Here is a 22,629-nt window from a genome sequence, read left to right on the forward strand (position 1 = left end):
GAAAAAAGCCAACATCTCCGTTGCAACGAATGAAAAACCATGGAAATTTACCAATGTTTTTCCTACTGCATTTTACCCTCAACTCAACTTTCACTGAGTAGAATTTTTGTCAGCAGTAAGACTAAGTGAAAACTTTTTTCTGATTGATGATATTTTTTCATTCTTGTAATTTAAAAGTTCAAATATTCATATTAGTACTTAAATATAGCTAATTTTTTTCACGAAAACTGATAGTAATCTTTATACTTACGCTTTATTTATTTGCAAAAACAAAAGCTTATATTAATAACTTTTTTAAAAAGCATTTGAGACCATTGACACATAATTTTATGACGGATATTATTTTAGAGTTTTTGCCATTATTCTCAGTAGTTGAGATAATATCAGCACATGAGGAAGGTGGACATACCCTCACAACTTCTATTAACTTATTAGTTAACAACATAGCTTTTAAAAAAGATTAATAGACTACACATGCGAGTACCGAAATGAAAAGGCAGTAAGAAAAACAACTAATCACTCCAAGCAAAAACAAAATTCCATAAGGAAAGTAAGCTCCATGCATTTTATTAAATTCCATCATATTTTGACCAACATCTTCCATCATATTTTGATAGTTATTGTTGGGCCAACAATAATATACATAACTTGTTGGTTGACCATTATAAATGTAAACCAACAATTTCCATCATATTTTCATGGCTGCTGTTGGTCCAACAATAGTAAACATACCATGTTGGTTGACCATTATAAAGGGAATACGACATCTTCCATTCTTGTTTGATGGTTATTGTTGGTCCAACAATAATACACATTACTTACTGGTTGACCATCATAAAGATAATACAACATATTCCATCATAATATGATGGTAAATATTGGTCCATGAAAAATCAAACATTACCTGATTGTTTACCATCATAGCAATAGAGCAACATTTTTCATCTTGCAATGTTGGAATTTGTTGGTCCATCAAAAACCAACAAACCACGATAGAAATTGTTGTATGATGGTGGCCATCAACACATGTTGGACCATCAAGAATCTTATTGAAACCAACATAAACCATCAAAATCCTTCGATGGTATCATCATAAATTTGGTCTTGGGCAAGTAAGGCATAGACGACAGTGTTCGAAGACAACGATTTGAAGTTCGAAGTATTGTGTCGTATATGAGTTAGGAGGGAATCAAAGTCTAATTTACATGCCCGGTGACAATGACGTCATTGTGGATTACCACATATAACTCAATACATTTAAAAGTACCCTTTAGGAGAATGTCACCCGGGTGGAGTCGAGGTAAGATGGGCGGTGTCAGTCTGACCAAAAGAAATTTATGTATGTCTGGGACAAATATTGAAGTTTCCTATTACAGTTATTAAAAGAATTAAAATAAAGTCTTTAAACCAACAGAAACCATTGGTAATTTCAAGAAGGATCTTAAATCGCAGATTAAAAAAGATCTTTTTTAATTAATGATATCTTGTACTGATTTTTTTAGTATAGAATAGCGTGAAAAGCAATACTTCAAAATTAGCTTTTCATAGAAAACGAATAAGCAATATCAACCACACCGAAATCAGTAATATCATCCACAAGTTTAATAAATATTAAAGGAATCACCTAGTCAACGTTTGTCGAAGTGCTCTAAGCATAGATTGGCCGCTGTTCTAACAGAACTATGTTGCCCAGGAACAAACCACGGCAGATGTAAATTTAATAAACAAGGTTTCTTCATAAGGACGAGTTTGAAGTGCTACTTAATATTTATCCTGATAAATAAAAAGGTTCTACCTCCATACAAAGACAACAGATTGAAAAAGAGGAGTAAATGTCAAACATTTTACATTCATTGATGTAAACCAACGTCTCAAGTAACTCAGTAGAAATTTATGTGACATGTAGCCCATATTATATGAACATGAAAACCCATGTAACATATATTTATGTGGGTTTTCATGTTCCCTACGCTTTCAGATTTTATAGTGTGCTCAGCTTCTCCATATTAGGCATCTTCAAAAATACTTTTATATTATATCTCAGAGTAATTGGTACGTAGGTTTTTCTCATGATACAATTTGAAATAAAAGCACAGTGCGCAAAAATCAATAACCCTGAATAACTTTTATTCTAATGATTCTTTTCAAGAACTAGGACTCAATCTTAATGATTCAAAAACATAATTTATGGTTCTAGGGCTGTGTATTTTGTCATATTTCAAAAGCTTTCCTTTAAGCAAATTGGAATTTTCTGATGCAATTATAAAAACTATTAAAACAAAGATAAGGCAAAGCAAAAATACTGAATTCCATTTCTTATCTATTCCAAATTCGCAAATACTTCATGGTCAAGTGAATTTTGCTACCACTTGTCAAAAAGATCTACCACGCTGCTACTGTTCTTAGGGAACTGACAGAGCTCAATGACTAAATTTTTAGTCTAATAAGCTTTAATAGATAATAAAAGAGTAAGCAAAATTACAAAGCTATGGAGTTAAATATTGATAGTTGTAAACTTCAAATCAGATAAGCTGTTCAACGCCGTTTTAAAATAAAACATGAAATAAAACTAATAAACGAAAATTTCACATGATTTTAAGAAACCGTGTAAAACAAGAGCTTTTGTAAAAATAATGCATTTTCATTTAACTTTTATTGCTTCATGATTAATGCCTATAACATATATATAACATATACCATTTTGTAGTCTTATCTTTACTTCAAATAAAACAGTGCCGGATTCGTATTTTTAGGTACCTTTAACGTTGTCTCAGATATGGTTTAAAGCCATATACGTGCTACGTCTTTGTTACTCATATGATTTAAACCTTATTGCAGATCTCCTTTTATTTAAAAGGAAATTACAACTTTGAAGTTTTTGTTGAAAGCAAGAATGTTCTCTGTATAGTAGGTTTATCCAGGGCTCGAAAAAACTCAGAAATTTTACCCGTCCCCGAGGACTGCTTGTCCAACAATGTACCCGTCCTCCTTTGAAACTAACCCGTCGCTTCTAAATAAATAAAAACATAACTTTCTCTTATTTATTACAAACATTTATATAAATTGCACAATGAATTAATAGTTACTAGGATTACAAATACTAGGATTACATTATACAGTAATAAAAGAAATACTAGGTTACTAAGAGTAAAACCTTGTATTTCTATTATGAAATAATTTATTTCTTTGATGAAATAATTTAAGTAACAAAGGTTAAGTTAGCTGTCAATTATCATGTCAATTTATCCGATGGTACTGCGTTTCCTAAATGAATCAAATATGACGTTTGCCAGTTCCACAATCAAGTCAATGATTTACAGAGGTTTCTGCACAGAAATCTGAAAGGGGTTTTCTATTTAGGTGGATGTTCATAATTGCGTTTAACGCTTCTTGTTTAAGACCAGTAAGTAATGTGTTTTTTTGTAAGTTCATTGCTGAAAAGCCCCTTTCAACCGCTGCAGTACTCCCAGACAGAGAAAACATCAGTTCCACCATGCGCAATATGTTGCTGTATTTCGAGATTAGCGGGTCATTTTAGAAGTGAGGCGATAGACTCTAGTAAAATAACAAAAATTTAAAATGTATCACGGACATTAACGGGAAAATGGCCGTCCGCGCGGACGCTGGATTCTAGAAATTTGTTGTCCGCGGGGAATTTTTGACAGCCGAGGACGGGCGGTTTTTCGAGCCCTGGGTTAATCTTAACTTTTTTTTTGGTACTTTGCATTTTACAATCTGTTGTTTGGAACCACACGAAAAAATTTGAAATAAAAGTCACACAAAAGCATTTTATTAATTTTCATTATTTATCTACAAGTTATTGCTTGTTTATTTGATAGTAATTAATTTCAAGAGAGATTAAGAGATAACATTTAAAAGGAAATTACAACTTTGAAGTTTTTATTGAAAGCAAGAATATTCTCGGTATAGTAGGTTAATCTTAACTTTTCGGTGTTTTTCATTCCGTACTTTGCATTTTACAATCTATTGTTTGGAATCACAAGATGGAAAAAAAATCTAAATATAATGTCACACAAAAGCATTTTATTAATTTTTATTATTTATCTACAAGTTATTGCTTGTTCATTTGATAGTAATTAATTTCAGAAAAGATTACATAAAGAAACTCCTTCAATATTTAAGAATGATAGTTTTTTATTGTTTAATGAAATAATGAGTGGACTTCTCTATCCAATCCCCTAGAAGTAAAAATTCAACAACATTAGCATACATACATATTATTTAATAATTTCTTTGCATAGTTAAAGTAATCTAATTTAATAATTTAAGTAATCTAATTAACTACAAGATGAAAAAAAAACTTTTTTATTTTATGTATTTAAAGCTCAAGCCTAATACAATGAAAGAGATTATTAAGATAGCTAAATATTCAAAACGTGTTTTTTGTACCAATAGCTCAGTGCTATTCAGGATGTGACAAAACGTATGGTAACTGTAAAAGAATTAAAACTTTCCAAAACAAACTATTTTGCCTTAAAATGAGGGGGAGAGATAAAAGGATGCTGTGTAAGAGGAAGCTTCGCAAATGGCACTTTTTTAGATATCTCCAGAAAAAATCTAACCTTACCAGAACAGTAGCCAGAGACGGTCCCACCGTGACTATTCAATCTGTTTGGAAAGGCAATGTGCAGGTAGTAACAACTCGTCCTTTACTTTCCAACCCCAGATCATATGAAGGGAGTTGTTTACATTGACAAGTTCTATCACCCTTTACAGTTTGATCATTAATTTAATTTCTCCCGGTATACGTTTCCTCAAGCCATTAACCCGGTATACATTTCCTCAAGACATTGATCCGGTATACGTTTCCTCAAGCCATTAACCCGGTATACGTTTCCTCAAGCCATTAACTCGGTATACATTTCTTCAAGCCATCAATACTTTTGAAAGACATGTGTCGTAAACCAATTGCAAAATAGAACTCCTTGCACACTGCCAACGTCATTTGTTGGACCTACTGTAGGGAGTCTTGTAGGTGCAAAGTGAAGTCAGCAGTTTGCTTACCCTATGACATATGCATGTAAAATAACCAATCATGGCATATTGGATACATTCGTATGGAATAATCATATATGGGTGTATTATCTAATGGATCTAATTAGTCCATTAGGCATATTTTCATGTTTGTTATATTGCTTTAAACGTTAATATTACATTTTAAGTGTGGTGATCCAGTGAGTAAAAGTCTCTTTGAATGTTTTTTTTAATATTTTAAGATTAAAAATAGTTCTTTAAAATCTTTATTTTGAGATTTCAAAATTAGGAGTGACTCTTAAAAATCCTGAAGAATCAATGTGACGAACACAGTCGTGACCTATTTACAAGAAAATTAACAATAGTTCGTTCGGGTGAAAACTAGGCCTCTTGAAAGTCTTATTTTAAGATTAGCAGTAGTTCTTGAAAAGCCCCATTAAAGGATTTCAAGCTTAAAAGTGACCTTTACAGATCCTGGAGTAACATTGTGACGAATAATTCTCAATTTATTTCAGAATCAGGAGCTAACTTTGCAGTTCGTTCGGGAAATAGAGATCTCTTAGATGTCTTTTTTTAGAATTTCTAAATTAAGATAAGCCTAAAACACCAATGTAACAACTGAAATGTTTCCTACTTTTCTCATTCACTGCTGTTGGACTCCATTCCTTTTTCAAGCTCCTCCAATACCAAAGCTTTGCCTCTTTTTGGTTGGTAATGGTGATGATCGCTCAAGAAGCGATGTCCTTGGTCATGATAGTGTTCTAATATCACCGAATAAGAAAAAAATAATATTACTATCTAGCAGGATGTACTTTTTAGGACATTTTTAAATGCGAATGACTAAAATGAAAAAAAAAATGAAACTGTCATCAAGGCACTATTAAAATTTGAATCAAAAATTTTGAGTGAGCCTTTATACTTATATTGCTGCTTATGCTGTTTTATTACTGCTGATGTACTTTATATTACTGCTTATGTTATTTATATTACTGCTTATACTATTATATTACTACTTATATTATTATATTTCTGCTTATGTTATTTATATTACTGCTTATGTTATTTTATTACTGCTTATGCTATTATATTATTTCTGATGCTGTTTATATTACTGCTGATGCATTTTATATCACTGCTTATGATATTTATATTACAGGTTATACTGTTTATATTACTGCTGATGCATTTTATATCACTGCTTATGTTATTTATATTACAGGTTATACTGTTTATATTACTGCTTAAGCTATTTATATTACTGATTATGCTATTTATATAACTGTCTATGTATTTCGTATTACTGTTTATGCTATTAATAATGCTTAATTAATTAATTGATGATATTTAATTAATTAATTAATAATACTTAATTAATTAATTAATGATACTTAATTAATTAATTAATGATACTTAATTAATTAATTAATAATACTTATTTAATTATACTTAATACTTAATTAAATATTAATTATACTGCTTATTAATAATGCTTGTACGTTATGTTTCACCAAGAAATAACCAAGTGAATGAACGTAACTGAAGGAAAATAGTACTTTAAATTGGTTTCACAAGAAGGAAATTAAAACATGTTTACTAGTTAACTGAAATCATGGCGAATTTTGGTACGAAAATACTCTTTTTCTACAGAGTCATATTAATTTTTACTTATAACTCTATTCAATTTAGAAAACAAAGAAATAACCCCTAAATACAAAATAATTCTTATAAATGAGAAAATTTTAAGAAGTGATTACACTGGATGTTCCAAAAATTACTTTTCGAAAAATCAATCGAAAAAAAACTGAAAAAGTAGTTTTACTGTTTCATGCTTTCTGCTAGAACAAGTTTAATCATTGAAAGTTTAATTATTTTTTTTACAAGCCTCGCCAAAACATGGTGTTGTTCTTTAAAGAGAAAATAAGACAATCCTTTAAAAATAACTGCCTTTGACATGATATAGTCTGTGGGCAAACTTAACAAATGCCCGTACAACTATATTTAAACTGTTAAAATCTGATATGTTGTAGTTTTGTTTTAGTTAGCATTGTCATAAGTTAAAGCACCTTTACTATTTTAGAAAGTGTAAGAATATAATTGGTTTCACAAGCAGAACGCAGAAAAATCTACATTCCCGATTCAATCCATTTATTTAATGGATTTCTTCAAATCGTTTTTTATATTGGGACATTTGTTATGTTTGCAATAAAAATAATTGTCACCAATTTTTGTCGTTGGTAAAAAGATATTACTAGGAGGTTCTTAAAAATTGAGTTGTTACTTCATTTCAACATTCATTTGATAAGACAAGAGGTCAATGTCAGAAAACAGATTGGCATAATACTGCTTCTTAAAAGTAAGAAACTCCTGCTAAAAAGAGCTATGCGAAAGAACCATAAGTGATCAAATTATTCGCAAAATTCTAATGTTGATTTATGTTTATGATTTTTATAAATCAATGTTCATAATTTATTTAACATTAAAACTTTTAAATACTTCAAAAAACTCATAATTTTTTTTTTAAAAAGTCACAATTTAACATGTCTCTTAAAGAAGAGTCAGATAACTCGGCTCATCATAAGACAGACCATTCAGCCCTTCATATATATATATATATATATATATATATAACTGNTATATATATATATATAATAGAACACCTAATAGAACACCAAAGTCAAGCATCACTGGTTGGTGGTCAGTGTTTGGGTGAGGGACAACTTTGATCTGCTGTTGAGGAACCGAGGGTGTGCGGTATCAGTCTCCGTTAAACTTTTCTTGCGTAAAGTGCTCGACTTCGCTGGCAGGTCGTCGTACGACCAAACCGGAGAAGATATCCCCTCTGCAGATGATACAAAATTGTTACCGAGTGTCTTCGGATCATCTTCTAGGATGTTTTCCAGACGGTCACCAATAGCCCATTGTTCAGCTCTAGTGTGACGTAAATAAAGTACCTTTCGACCTGCGATTTTAATATTTTTAGAATTTCTTTTTCAGAATTTGAAACTTTGTCATACTTTAAATTTTAAATACTTATGGAGTTGAAGGAAAATTTGTGATGAAAAGTTTCTAACACAGTATAGCGTCTTCTAAAGTAAGGAAGGAACCAACCCTTTTCGTTCTTCATTTAAGCCCTGAGACGATCACCAGGTCAGTTTTGTCGGTATCGTATCTAATGAAAAAACTATTTATAACTCAATTATCTTACTTTTTTTTGATGGCTTAGCACATTTGGGTAATTTGGGGCTCCACTGTGCTTTGTCCTTTTTTGGATGTTTTTTGCATTTGTATTTTTTTGCGGACTTAAGTTCTTTAATATTAGTAGCTTTACAATGTACTTTACACGTTGGGTGATGCGTTATGGAATTATAAGTACAATGCGCTCTGCCACTGGAGATCTTAATGTTGCAGTCAACTTCAGCTGCAATAAATAAAAATAAACTTTATAAAACAACATAAAATTTTTAAGAGCAACTTCAAAAAAATTTTCATTAATATTACAGCTAAATTTTGATTATTCGACGTCAAAAGAACCAGAGAAGAAGCTCGAAATATTTAAAAATTCGATTCCCTCAAATGGGAAAGATAATTAAAAAAGGTTTACTTTACGATCAAAGATTCTGCACATAATTTGCTTACTGAAATATTGTTGTATTTTCTTTTTTAAATCAAGCATTGTTTACTATCTTATTTATTCATCACTTTAAAGATGTATACTTTTGATTATTTCATTGAGCTCTGTCGTAGTTATTCTAAGCTATCAAGCAATACGAAAAAAGAATCTCATATATAAAACCGATCAAGTAAAGGAGTACAGAAAATTATGGAAACAATTTTATATTAACTCATCTGTTATATTTCTCAAATAATCATTTTATAACATTCGACGTGTTTAGGTTATTCGATTTCTCATTAGCATAAATGAAGTTTAAAACTTTTAAAGACCGGCAATAAATCACGAACAGAAAAGAGTGTTTTTGAACACCCTATGTCGAAAAAAATATCAATAATAATTTGTACAAATTTTGGTTAATATAAGTAATAATTTCAAAAGATTTCATAAAGCTAGCTTAAATATTCATGGATATACACTAATGGTAGTGCACTGGACTCCCATTCGGAAAAACGGAAGTGTGAATCCAGCCGGTCAAAGACCTCCCTGTAGTATATAGTGACTGGTACACATTAAATCCCTCGGGTCACGAAATCCTCCATGTTTCCATGACAAATTATACCTCTGGGGACACTGAATTAGAGATTGATCGCTCTCTGGTTCAGGTCAAAGTAATGATCTGTGGATGAATGAATGAATGAATATATGAATGGGTTCCCCCTATAAACGGATGAGACATGTGGGTGTGGCAGAAGTCGAATTCTTGGCCATAAATGGCGCCACTGGAAAACAAAAACAATCGCCCCCTTGCCTTAATGGCCTACGACGACAACAAATATCCAATATTATTAAGTAAAGTTTTAAGAATAATTTTTAATTAATAACGAAAATATCATTTTAAATTTGAAAAATTTTGTCATAAAGTGCGCAAGATATGATTATTTCAAGTAATCCTTTCTTACTGCGCATGCGCAAGAAATATTTTTAAATGACATCATAATTTACTTCTGACTCGTATTTAGTAACGCATGAAAAAAGTCAGATTTGAATATCTAGAAAATCAAATAAGTTTCTAGCAGCTTTCTAAATATTTTATGCTTTGAAAAAAATTCTAAGTGCTGGATTTCAAAGTTATCACTGATAGGTTTCAAAGTTCTATCTGAAAGATTTCAAAGTTATAAATAATCAATTTTAAAATTCTAAATGTTATAATTCAAAATTATTACTGCCACTTACGCACACAGTCAGAGAAGGATTTGGAAGGACCCCATACTCCCCTACTCTTGTAGCATACTTGTATTCTTTTATGATATGGTTTACCTTTTAGTTTGTAACCTCTGGTGCAAGTTTGAGTGCAATTCCTTGAAAAAGAATTATTTGTTTATTACTATTCATCTACTTGATAGAATTATGATTGTAATTCCAATTAGCAAGTTTTCAACTTAATTACAGCAAATACAAGACGTGTCATAATAATTGCCATCTAATATCTAAATTGTTGTCAAAATGAATTAAAAAAGTCCATACATAGGTCTGAAAATTAATGTTTATGAGGGATGAAAAAAACATAAAGTCTAGTGTGGGGGGTGAGTAGTTATCGATCATGTCAACCTTCATCTATGAAAAGGTATCTCAACATAGAATCGAGTTAACATGTCTTATATACTAGGAAACTGTAACTGTATTTTTGTAGTGGTAGATACACTACATATAGCGATAATCGCTTTGAACGAAGGCGAGACTAAAAACATCTAAATGCATTTAATTGCTTCAGGAAATAGAAAGAATTCTAAAGATGATTACAATTAAACTGGTTTTGACATTTTATAAATCCGCTTTCTTCAGTTGTGATTTGCCATATTTCAATAGCGCGTTTGATTTTTCTTTGCCAAAGTATAGTTTTGTAACCGGTAATATGTAACATGTGTTCTAAGAAAGGCGAGACTAAAACTTCAAAATACATCAAAAAATTGGGTAGAATTAGATTTCACAAACTTTTAATTTTTTATAAAATTTCAGAATGTTATGTATTCTTAGTTTAAAATGGTTAATGATTAAAATGGCTTAGTCACAGTGAACTGATCGTAAGAGATGGTTCCTTCAGCCAGCTTCACTGACTCCGGTCAAAAAATGTTTGGATGACCACTTTGATCAATCTACCGATGTATCGAGTTTGTGCGCTATCTGTCCTCGTTAAACTCTTTTACCGTGAAGTACTCGACTTCATATGATAGTCGTCGAACTATCGAAGCCAGGGTGCCATCCCCTCTTCAAAGTTGTGATAACAAGTCTTCGTATCATCCTTAGAATTGTTTCCCAGACCACTACCGACTTAGGAATACTAATTCAGTAAAGTAGCTTGTGTTACCGACAATTTCAACCTTCATCTATGAAAAGGTACCCCACCCTAGATTTGATTTAACATGTCTTATATACTAGTAAATTGAAATTGTATAAATGTAATGGTAGACACTCTACTGTACTCTCCAACCCGAATTTTGTCTGTGATAGAATTCGATGAACGGATACCACTTAGTTGATTCATTGCTGTTTTGTGAGAAACCAGGAGAGGTGTTTTAAGTTCACCAGATTAAGTTCACCAGATCGTGAGAGCTGTATTAAATTCAAGGTGGTGGTCCTTCATGTGCTGCCATTAGCAGTCAAGCGTATGCAGGCCGACGTTGTGTGTGATCGAGACTGAGTAGCAACAGAGTGAAGAGAATAATATCACAGTCACAATTAGCAAGTCTACTGTTGAATGTGGATCGTCCATCGAAGTAAGCGTGTTAAAATCGAAGAGGGTGTGTCTGTTAAGGTAAGAGTGCTCTGATCAATTCTGGTGGGGGAGTAATGTAGTGTAACTACCACTACAATATTACAATTCGAATTCCCTTGTACATAAGACGTGTCAACTTTATTCAATCCGAAGGTACCTTTAGATAGATAATGGCCGACAGAGTTACTAGTTTTTCGTCCACCAGCTACGCTATCCATGTTTATCATTGTGTTTGTAAAAAACTATTTTAACATTAAAAAACGTGTAATGAAATCTTAATGATGAAAAAAAAAATTTAGGATATGGAGGATATATATATATATATATATATATACGTAACNCAATGGTATATGCTCCTTGTCAATGTCGGAATTTCAGAAACTTAGCAACAACGGTTCTGTAGACCTAAGAGATTAAAAATAGCGCTCCGGGTGAAGAACACACCAAATAAGGAGTAAACACAAAAGAAAAGTAGAAAAAAAATTTTATTGCAAGTCTAAGTGTGTAATTTTTTTAAACACGTCTATCTGTATAATTTATTCAAATAAAATTTGAAATAAATTGACAACGGAGATAGAAAAAAATTTTAAAAAATAAAATAGAAAATGGTTTTTTATTGTAAGTATGACTAATTTTTAAATTATCTTTGAAACTCGGAAAATATTGAACCCATATACTAAAATATTTGTGTTTTAAATTAAAACTTATCCTCTTACACCATGTCGTATGTACCGTATTTCATCTTTATTTGATTTACTAACAAAACTCCTCATGCAACAGTCGTCTTTAGCATTTAAAGTTAAATGGAAAAGTGTATGTTTTGTAAAGTTTGAAGTTCATGTTGATATCTTATATAATTTATTTTCCTTTGATCAAATTAAATAAATCGCTTTCATCCTCTTATTTCCAATAAATAAATTTTTTATAATAATTTTTATTATTAAACTCAATACAACCTCGCCGTCTGCTGCATTTTCGAACGTCTACCAACATTGTCATACACCCAGTTAGTTATTCCGCAAATTTTTACAACACCTTTGTCTTTAAATAAATAATCCCAAGAAACTGAAGCTGATTAAAAATTTCATTCACTTCAAAAATATATAAATAAGAAGTAACAATCGGCATGTTTCAAATGGTTAGAAAATAGGAATCTACTTTAACGACTTGCAGACTTGAATGAGAATAAGCAAAAGAGATTCAAAATATAAAACGTTAAGTTGCTAACTAAAAATGGAAGAATGAAGGCTGTAAACGTAACTAGAAAAACCACAGTACACGGGAGGGCCGAATCAAAATGAAATGCATTGCCCCCGGTATGGAGAGGCGGAACTAATGGGAACAAGCATGAAGCTGAGCTGATGCGACAGGGGTGGAAATAATTTTGACATTGTCGAAATTGAATTTATGCCCAAGATTCTAACATATGAACTTTAATTTTTCATTTTTCATAAGCAACTCGTAACTTGTTTAAATATTTAATTCGCGTCAGAAGTTGACGAAAATTCAATTTCGACAATGTCAAAATTATTTCCATCCCAAACACATCATCTCAACTTGATGCCCTGGAATCTTATTTTATTCATATTTTATTTTTTTCATGTGCTGATTCCCTTGTTAAACGACATTAATTTCTCCATAGCCTTTGGAAATGCATTTTACTTGTGTTTGCTCCTCTCGGCCATTGAGGTTTTTCATGTTCTGTTCTTCAAACTTTTTTCCTCTCGGCTACTGTGATTCTTTCTAGTTTTGTTTGTCACCTTTATTTTTCCATTTCCCTTTGGCAACTCTAAGTTTTATATTTCAAATTCCTTTTGTTTGTTCTTATTTATATCTAACAAGTCTTGAAAAAGGATGCTTATTTTTGAGTTCTTTGATCATATCGACTGTTTTTTTCCGATTTGTATGTTTTTGGAAGTTTTTTTAGTATTTATTTGCATGGTTAATCAGGTTATACTTTTGTTTTGATCTCACTTAAAGCGAACAAGAGAGATGAAGACAAGTGAAATGAAATATAAAGTTGCAAAGATTTTTTTCATACAATTTTAATTTTTTAAATGTTTACTTACGTATACGATCCATAAACTATGCAAAAAACTTCTGAATGAGCGAAATTTTTAGGAACCTTACATGAACCCTTAGGTGCAGTTAGACGTTCTTCACTTTCAACTTCACATTCAGTTTCAGTTTCACATTCAGATTCAGGTGCAGGTGCACGAGCGTTGTATACTAATGCATCATCCTCGCTTACAGAATCAGAATGGTAGCCATAACCATAAACATTAGGTGAAACTTTTCTTCGTGATATTCTATGAATGTAACTATCATTCTTTAAAGAACCTAGTATGACACTGGCCTTCTCTTCGTCATCTTCTTCGTCTTCTTCATCTAAAAAAATGATAGAAATTTAATAATTGTTTACCCCTTAACAATCGCTTAATTTTCCAGAAAACGGTCATAAAAATAGCCTATTTTTTAATACACGTATATTGTGCACATATTTGATTAGTGCTGACATCTAGTTTAAGATAAACTAACTATCCACAATTGCCTTAAAAATATCCCGGTACTGCCATCTGAAGTGTGAAATGAGAAATAAAATGTTTTCCGAGCAAAAGAAATGAATTAGATTTATTCTTATTGGCGCGTTACTACTGAGCACTTCAGTCCGGGAATTTCACGGGAGAGAGAAATAGAGGGCAAAACCTTTACCCGTCATTTTCACTGGAGCGAGAAGGAAGGGGTTAAGAAAAAGTTGAAGGAATCTGGATGATTTACAACCCATTGCAGTTCTTTATGATACAGAGTCAGCCTGTTTGATTCTTCCATTTTCAATGGGCGGTTTATTTACATGTCTCCAACATACATAGAAAAATTATATACAGCAGGTAAAAAAAATTAAGAAACTGTTAAATGTCGCGTGAAATATACATCGGATCGAAAAACCGAAAATACTCATATTTATTATTTTTTAAAAGCTGTACAATAATATCATACTCGATCTTCCACCCCTTGGGAGAAATTTGCAGAGCGACTTTGAAATCCAAATTATGAATCTTGTATTTTTTTACTGCTGATATGGAGTCTCCAGAAAAAAAAGTAATTTATTAGAGTTGAAGGTTTATGCCTTTTGCTTCAGAAATGGCGTTGTAACCGAAAATAGGTTAGATAGAATACAAGCTGTTGAAAATGGCAAATCTCTGGACACATCAGAATCACGAAGACAAAAATAGATATGTAGAAAAAAAGTTATCGATTTTTTTTTAAAAAATATCATACTTTCTTATTTTTGTTTATTTTTTATTTTCAATCTGATGGGCCTCGAATTATCTCCTATTCAAACAGTCTATACTCTGCATAATTTTCTCGGTTACAGCGCCCTCTGTTAAGCAAAATGCAAAAACCTACAATGGATCTCTAGTTGTCACGATTTTAAGCAGTTTGTACTTTTTTATATAAATTTCCCAGTTGCAGTGCCATTTGTGAAGCAAAATGCACAAACCTACAACTCAAATAAGGTTACTTTTTTCTGGAGAATCTGAATCTGCAATGAAAAATAAGGGTTCATATTTAACATTTCCAAAAATGATCCCTACCCCCTGAAGATAGGGATGTCAGTATTAGTGGATAGGTTTTTATAGTTTAGTATTATTGATACTGTTTTAAAAAATATTGAATGCATCACCTTTCGATCCTATATATATTTCTCGAAATATTTGACCGTTTCCAAACTTTTTCACTCCCTGAATCGTAAAATAAATAGCCTCATTAACTTTCTGCTATCTATTGCAAACATTTATTCGATGGAGGAGCCACGGTGATTCCAAGGACAGAGCCCATTCAGGTAGCCCAGGATCAAATCCCAGCGATAGCTAGTGGAAACGAATTCTGCATCAAACTAGCACTAGTGACAGACGGCTCATTGGTAGAATCCCCCTGCCGTCGGGATAAACATGGAAGTTTTCTGTAGTTTTCATCTCCTTTTAGCGTAAATGTGGGTTAGTCTCATCTAAAAGTCCATCCAAAGGACAATCATGACTATTATATTCGAAAGTGTAATCGCACACACTTATCCTTCGGTAATAAATTTGTATTGTTCTTGACTCTAGTTTATTCTCTTATATTTTCATTTCATAAGTAGATTAGAAATAATCAAAATACCGTTAAAAAATTTACCACAAAAACTATTTTAATCATATAGAACAGGAATAAAATACACTCACCCAGTTCTGCTGAGTCCTTTATTACAATCATTTTATGCGGTCTTATTGTAAATGAACTTCCATTGCCATGAATGATTACGGTATTAATCTCTTCATTAAACTCTTCATCTGTACCATAAATCGATTCTAAACTTGATCCATCGTCAATTTTACCCTCCTTCTCTTCTTTTTCATTAACTCCTTCTTCTATATATAATTTTAGCTCTTGGTCAGTTTCCTGATGAGGTTCAGCTGTGGTAAAAAAATTGGTAGTTTCAAGTAAATTAATCAATTTATTTCCAGTCTCAGCTTCAAGCGAAGAATCTTTTAGCTTTCCTAATGAGTTCACAGAAATGGTTTGATTTTCTTCTTTTACTGAAACGCCTTCATCAGGATTTCTGACAATGTTATAAGGTGGGCCAACATCTAATCCGTCGATGCTTCTGACATCTGATGGATGACTTTCTACAGACTTATGCAGAATAAAAGCTGAAATGACAAAAAAAATAATAGCATTGTAAAAAGTTAAAACTTCGTACAAAAAAGCATGGTAGACCAGGATTAACTGGCGTGGTTTTCCATCAAAAAGTTTTCAAAACGCAATAATTTATCATTTAGTATGAATTATAAGTTAAGTATAAATTTTAACAATTTTAAGTTAAGCTGTTAGTGTCTGGGTGGCGCAGTTGGTTTGTCGTCGGCCTTCTGAGCCCAAGTCTACGGGTTCGATCCCCGGCCCAGACACCGGATTTTCGGGATGCAGAAAATCCTCAGCGGCCATGTCGTATGATTATGCGCCATGTAAAAGATCCCTGGAGTGCCTTATTGTCTCTTGACATTTCCGGCAAAATTAAATTCCTAGTGCACTACAAATAGAGTCTCGGTGCTGCCATCTAGTGTGGCAGGAACTAGACGTCCAAATTAACATGACCAACGGTATCTCATCCATTGTGGTGGTCCTGAAAGAGTGGATACTGCTTCTGCAGAACGCACTAGGTCTGCTCATCGGCAAGACTGATTATGCAGCTCATTGGTAATAAGAAAAATAAAGAAAGTTAAGCTAAGACGGAAAGTTTAAGAAAATTTCTTGACACCCCCCCCCCGTTTCCTATGGTCATGTATTATCCTCAGTACTTTATACTAATTGTATGAAAGTATACTGGTATGGTTTAATACTATTGGTGTATTTTCAGGAGCAAGTCACTTTGAGGAAACCTGTGTGCATGTAGCTCTCAACTGTAATACATGTAGTTCTCGAAAGTACTTAAAGTGTTACTGTTACTACTTTATGAACATTTTAACTAACATCAGTATGTAATTTCATTTTTACTTTTCTCGGTGGCTTTACGCTATTAGATTTAATAAAAGACAATTAAAAAAAATTATTGCTTAAAAACACTCTTGGTTACATGCAGTTTTCCCTGTACTAAATCGTAATAGTGATGACTCACCTCGAAATGCCGAATAAGTATTCGGTTCAGGGGGGGGGGCGCACAAGACCTATTACCCCAATATCAGTATCAGCTACTTTCTATATTTCATTTGGAACCTATAACTTCACTACAAGTAGTAAATTTTAACAAAATTAGTTTTGAATCACTTGAGTCTATAATAGCTTTCTCCGGTTTCGTATGACTCCCGAAATGGGGAAATATAATTATAAGTTATTCCACTAATATTGTAACAAAAATTTATTTTGATCTAAATATCAGGGTACTTACACATCTATGTTTTTAGTCCAGATACAAGTTATCCCATTAAAATGGCACTTAGTCCGAAATTATCATTTCTTCACTTTCTATACTTCCAAAAGACTTAATATTTTTAAAAACTTCAGAACACAGGTTTTTCAGAGGTTCATCTGCTTTACATTGATTACTTATGATTATACTACATTACTGATTACTTATGATTATATTACATTGGTTATTTATGATTACTTATGATATATACACATTTTGAAAGTGTAAGTATAAACAAAACAATAATTCGATAAACATCATTCGATAATTTTACCACATTATGCAACGAAAACTCTCCATGTAATTATGCTTGTGTTCTGACTATTGTTAAACTGAAAGTTCAACAATTAATTGAGGAGAAACAACATCTATGATTCACTACATATTTCAAGATACTAGTTCAAAATTTCAAGTTGAAAAAAAAGTTTAAAACTTAAGTCATATACTTACTACTATAATGAAATTTCATTTGAATTGATAAATATTTCGGTTTCTCAGAATAAACATAATTTGTTTTTTAAACCGCATTCATAACAAGCTCAGTAATTTTTAGCGAAGTGATTTGGTTATGATTTTGGTAAAATTATCAATAAAATATGGTTTATGTTATGTGATAAAATTTGGTAAATTTGGCAAACTTCGGTAATTTTTTGGTGATACCTTATAGCTTGGCATGTAAACCATTTATTCGGTAAAATGTAATACTTAGTTTCGTTTTTTTTTTTTACTCAATGTGTGGTAATAAAAACTATAATTTTAAAAACCAGAATTTCCGGTAGACCTTTACCATATGATTAGAAAAAACAACGCGAATATTAACTTAACTTAAAGCACACATTTTTGTATTTTTACTAAATGCGTGGTAATAAAGTGACGCCCGGTGGCTGAGTGGTAGCTCTTAGCGCTCCCATGCTGCAGGTCTTGGGTTGGATCCTCGGACCGGGAAAGGTTGACTCAACCTTTCATCCGCTTTCAGCTACTCCTGCAACATCTACTCCTGCACCCCAGAGCCCAAGTTCAAGAAAACGGAGATGGACACAGTAGGTCTTGGTCCTCTATGGGCTGTCGTGCCACTGAGTTTAGTTTTTTTTTAGTGGTAATAAAGTACCATAACTTTGAAAATCAGAATTTCCGGTAAGCCGTTAGCATATAATCAGAAAAATTACTTTATGAATGGATGAAATATCATATATTTCGGTTTCATTAAACAAAATCATGGTTTTGTTTTTACCAAAATGTCAATGCGATATAGTATATTCATTTTACCATCATTTTTCCTCTGCGTCTGAGTAAAAGAAAGCAACGTAAATTAAGTACAACCAAAGGCAGAATAATAGACATAATATAATTTCGGATTCATAAATACGAACCACCTCTCTAGGAATGTTCTTAGGATTTTTTTTTTCTTTAATGGAATTTTTTCCTTAATGAAGTTTTTTGCTACTCTAAAGTAGATTCTTGTTCTTAGAAACGAAACTATAGTATGTCCATTTCTGTGCCTTTATTCTTGATTTATTTACTATGATTTATTTTACATTATTACTCAAATAAATTTATACTTATATTTTTGACACCGAATAGTGCAATTTTTAGCTGATTCTTGAAGATCTAAATATTTTTCAATTTGCTTGGACATATCTTTTATAAATATATGACCGAAATGACGATTTTTATCGACTTGAAATTTAAAACTTTTTAAATAAAATTTTCGTGGTGCAATCTAAATAGGAGAAATAAGTAGAAATTTGAAAATGGTCACTCAGTAAAAATATTGGTGAAGTAGTTTAATTTCATCATCGCTCCAATTCAACTGATTGGTTATTGCTTATTTATGTGCTTCATTCGCTTCAGAAACATTCAAATCGAAAATAACAGTCGACATGTTTCAAGCTCTAAAAAATAGGCGCCCATTTTCAAGGCACGCCAAACGAGAATGAGAAGAAACAAAAGTGAATTAAAGTATAAAATGCAAATATGCCAATGAAAAAATAAGGTGAGAAACATAAGTAGAAAAACCATAGCAGCCGAGAGAGAGGGAAAAAATCGATGAGAAACAGAACAAGAGCACATTTATAAGGGGGTGCAATGGAGAAATGAAAGTTTCAATTGGTTTACTCACGCTGACCCATGCCAAGATAAAGACAAAACTATTCACCTCACACCCCTATTCGAAGCGACTTTTCCTCGTAACCATGGTACCCGCAACGATGCCAGACTGATGTCTAGAAAATTTCTCCTGAAAGCCTCGTTATAAAATATTTTTCTCCGAATTATGGAGAAACTAATTTCGTTAACAGGAGAATGAGCATTCATATGAATAAAAAAAGATTACAGTGCGTCAAGATGAGCTGTGTGACTGGGATGGAAATAATTTTATCATTGTCGAAATTGAATTTATGCCTGTTTTTAAAGTGAATGAAGTACACTGGTTATCATAAATTAAGGAAAATTCACAAAAATCGCGATAACTCAAGAAATTACACATGGAATTTTATGAAACTTACCCACAATATACAACACATAGTAAGGTATTAAACAACATAAAAAGAAATTATCAGACATTAATAGTAGTATAGAAATTAGCACATGTATAAAATAAACAAATTGGAAGTATCGGTTTGCAATAGAAAAAGTACCTTTAATATGGAATATGATTGCCTCTAGAAGCAATACAGCACAAACAGCGATGTGTGATGCTTTCAATTATGCGGTCTATCAGTTCAATAGGAAGTGAGAGCCATTGCTCTTGTAAAGCAGTTGCAAGCGTGGCAAGGGTCTGAGGGGGCGGATTGATGGCAGATACACGCCTCCCTAGAGCATCCCAAACGTGCTCGATAGGATTCAAGTCCGGGGATCGAGCTGGCCACTCCATGCGAGTAATTGTTTCCTGTTGAAGATAATCATCAACAATGCGAGCTCTGTGTGGTCTTGCATTATCGTCCTGTAACAGGAAGCAATCACCAATTGCCCCGGCATATGGGCGCACATAAGCATCAAGGATGTTGTCTCGATAAACCTGAGCATTCACGGTTCCCCTTGGAAAGACATGGAGGTATGTGCGCCCTCCTAAGGATATGCCTCCCCAAACACAGACACTGCCTCTTCCGTATGCATCTCTTTCACGGATGTTTGATGGATGATAACGGGTCCCAGGTTCTCTCCATATCAAATAACGTCTACTGTCACTTTCTAGACTAAACCTGGACTCATCCGTAAAGAGAACAGGCCTCCATTGATCTGACGTCCAGTGGACATGTTGTCGGGCCCACTGCAAACGGTCTCTCCTATGGCGTGATGTGAGCGGCACGCAAATGGCTGGTCGTCTCGCATACAGACCACCTTCGTGGAGCCTTCTGCGCACAGTTGACGTTGACACCAACCTTCCGGTGGCTGCAGCAAGAGAGGATCTAAGATGTGTCGGAGTAGCGGTTCTATTCCTGCGTGCACTTAATGTCAAATATCGGTCATCGGCACTGGTCGTAACAGTTGGCCGTCCTTGACTGAACCTCCTAGATGCCGAATCTGTGGTTTGAAATTGCCTCCAAAGTCTATGAACCACAGATGGACTCACATTTAGCCATCTGGCCACTTCTGATTGACTCTGCCCTGCCTCTAGTCTCCCGATGGCTCTCCATCGTAGTTCTTCAGGCAAATGATGCCTAGAGGTCATTATTACGAATTGGCTATCTCAGATTTTCAATGTCGCAATCACAGTAAAATTTGTGTGCTTTCTCTCAAACTTGGACTTTTATGCTCCAGGCAGATGACGTAAGCCGAGTGCAGCGCCACTAATTTGCATATTGCAATTTTACTCAGCTACTCTTAGTGGACAACATATGCAAATTTTGCACGGTTTGGCTTACTTTTGAAAGAGTTATCGCTATTTTTGTGATTTTTCCTTAATTTATGATAACCAGTGTATTTGAACAAGTTACATCTTTCCGCTTTACTTTCTTGGGATTATTTATTTATTCATTCATTAGTTCTTGGTTATAATTTCAAAATTATTGAAAAATGCTAATTCTTTTCCTATTTTAATATACTACCTCAGTAATCCTGAAAAAATAACACTATAACACTGAAAGAATTACTCAGTAACACTGAAGAAATAATTAAATGACGCAATTTCACACTTCCGAGCTTTTTTTAAACAATATTAGTACTTACCAAATAGAATTCTGAGAAAGATTTTCGTTTTTCTCCTTTCACTCATTTTAATGATTTAATGACAAATCCGTACGGTCATAAAAAATGAACCCATTCGATGATCTTTAGGATAAAATTAAGACTGGAGAATATTTTTCAATTTTTAGAGTCTTAAATAGCTTCTCATTGGATTTAGTATGAGTAGTTAAAAAATTAAGTGTTTTTTTTCTGAAAAAGATTATATTTATTTAAAAGGAAATTATTAAACCTAGTTATAAGAAATGAGACAAATAACAATGGTAAAATTCATCGAAAATCAATAAAGTAAGAAAAAAAATTTATTTTTTGAAACTTTTCTATGCTCATTGTTTTTATTTTTCGAAGAAAGGACTCAAAAACAAAAGAAAACACTAGAAAACTAGCTAATATTTAAAATTATTTTAAGTAACTAGTTTAAAAATGAGTTCATGAATACAAAAATGCATTTAAAATTTTAAAAAATCAGATATGCTAACTATTTTTTTGCATGCTATTATAATCTATCCCATCCTTTTGTAATAGCTATGGTTCTGGAATCGGAGTCGAAAACAATTTTGCAGGAGTCAGAGTCAATACAATTTACGTGACTAGGACCAAAAAAAGTTATGTTCCATAGATTTAAGTTTAATAGCTTGATCTTATGAGAGTTATATGGCTTAATATTTATAATCATGCAAGGGAAAATGTTAATTAAGCGTGAATATTATAACAGTCAAAGTTACAACTTTTCATAAATAAATTTTTTATGTTTGAGTTTTTATTAACCTACATTTTTGTCTACTTTAAGTGTCTAGGAACATTCGAAGTATGATAAACTATGTTTGTTACATTTAAATTTTTACTCGCCTATATTTTGTTTAATTTTAAACGTCTTAGGTACCTATCATTATTACAATTAGAATTTAACTAGCATGTATTTTACTGAATATTAAATGTCGAAGCAACCTATGATTATTACATTTGAATTTTTATTAGCCTCTTTTTATTGAACTTTAAATGCCTCAGCAACCTATGATTTTTACATTTAAAATTTTATTATCCTTAATTTTGTAGAACTTTAAATGTCTAAGGACCCTAGGAGCCTATGATTATCAAATTTGAAATTTATTAGCCTATATT

At 32.4% G+C, this 22,629-nt stretch overlaps 1 protein-coding gene across 1 annotated transcript; it reads right to left on the bottom strand.

The window, feature by feature from the left end:
* Positions 1-4,038: 4,038 nt before the first annotated feature.
* Positions 4,039-21,620, bottom strand: LOC107442869 (uncharacterized). The gene is made up of 7 exons (XM_016056532.2): positions 21,493-21,620; positions 15,605-16,072; positions 13,451-13,769; positions 9,842-9,966; positions 8,201-8,413; positions 5,630-5,756; positions 4,039-4,199 (listed from the first exon to the last, which is right to left on the bottom strand). Exons 1-6 carry the CDS (start codon positions 21,536-21,538, stop codon positions 5,635-5,637), a joined length of 1,293 nt encoding a protein of 430 aa, XP_015912018.1. The 5' UTR covers positions 21,539-21,620; the 3' UTR covers positions 4,039-4,199; positions 5,630-5,634.
* Positions 21,621-22,629: the final 1,009 nt, after the last annotated feature.

The sequence above is a fragment of the Parasteatoda tepidariorum genome, chromosome 6, assembly GCF_043381705.1.
Source record: "Parasteatoda tepidariorum isolate YZ-2023 chromosome 6, CAS_Ptep_4.0, whole genome shotgun sequence".
NCBI lineage: Eukaryota > Metazoa > Arthropoda > Arachnida > Araneae > Theridiidae > Parasteatoda > Parasteatoda tepidariorum.

Coding starts and splice junctions, on each gene's coding strand:
- LOC107442869 (XM_016056532.2), bottom strand. CDS start 21,538: ATGAGTGAAAGGAGAAAAACGAAAATCTTTCTCAGAATTCTATTTG. Junction 13,770..15,604: donor AAAGGACTCAGCAGAACTGG/GTGAGTGTATTT, acceptor TCATTTTTTTAG/ATGAAGAAGACGAAGAAGAT. Junction 8,414..9,841: donor ATCCTTCTCTGACTGTGTGC/GTAAGTGGCAGT, acceptor TATTTATTGCAG/CTGAAGTTGACTGCAACATT.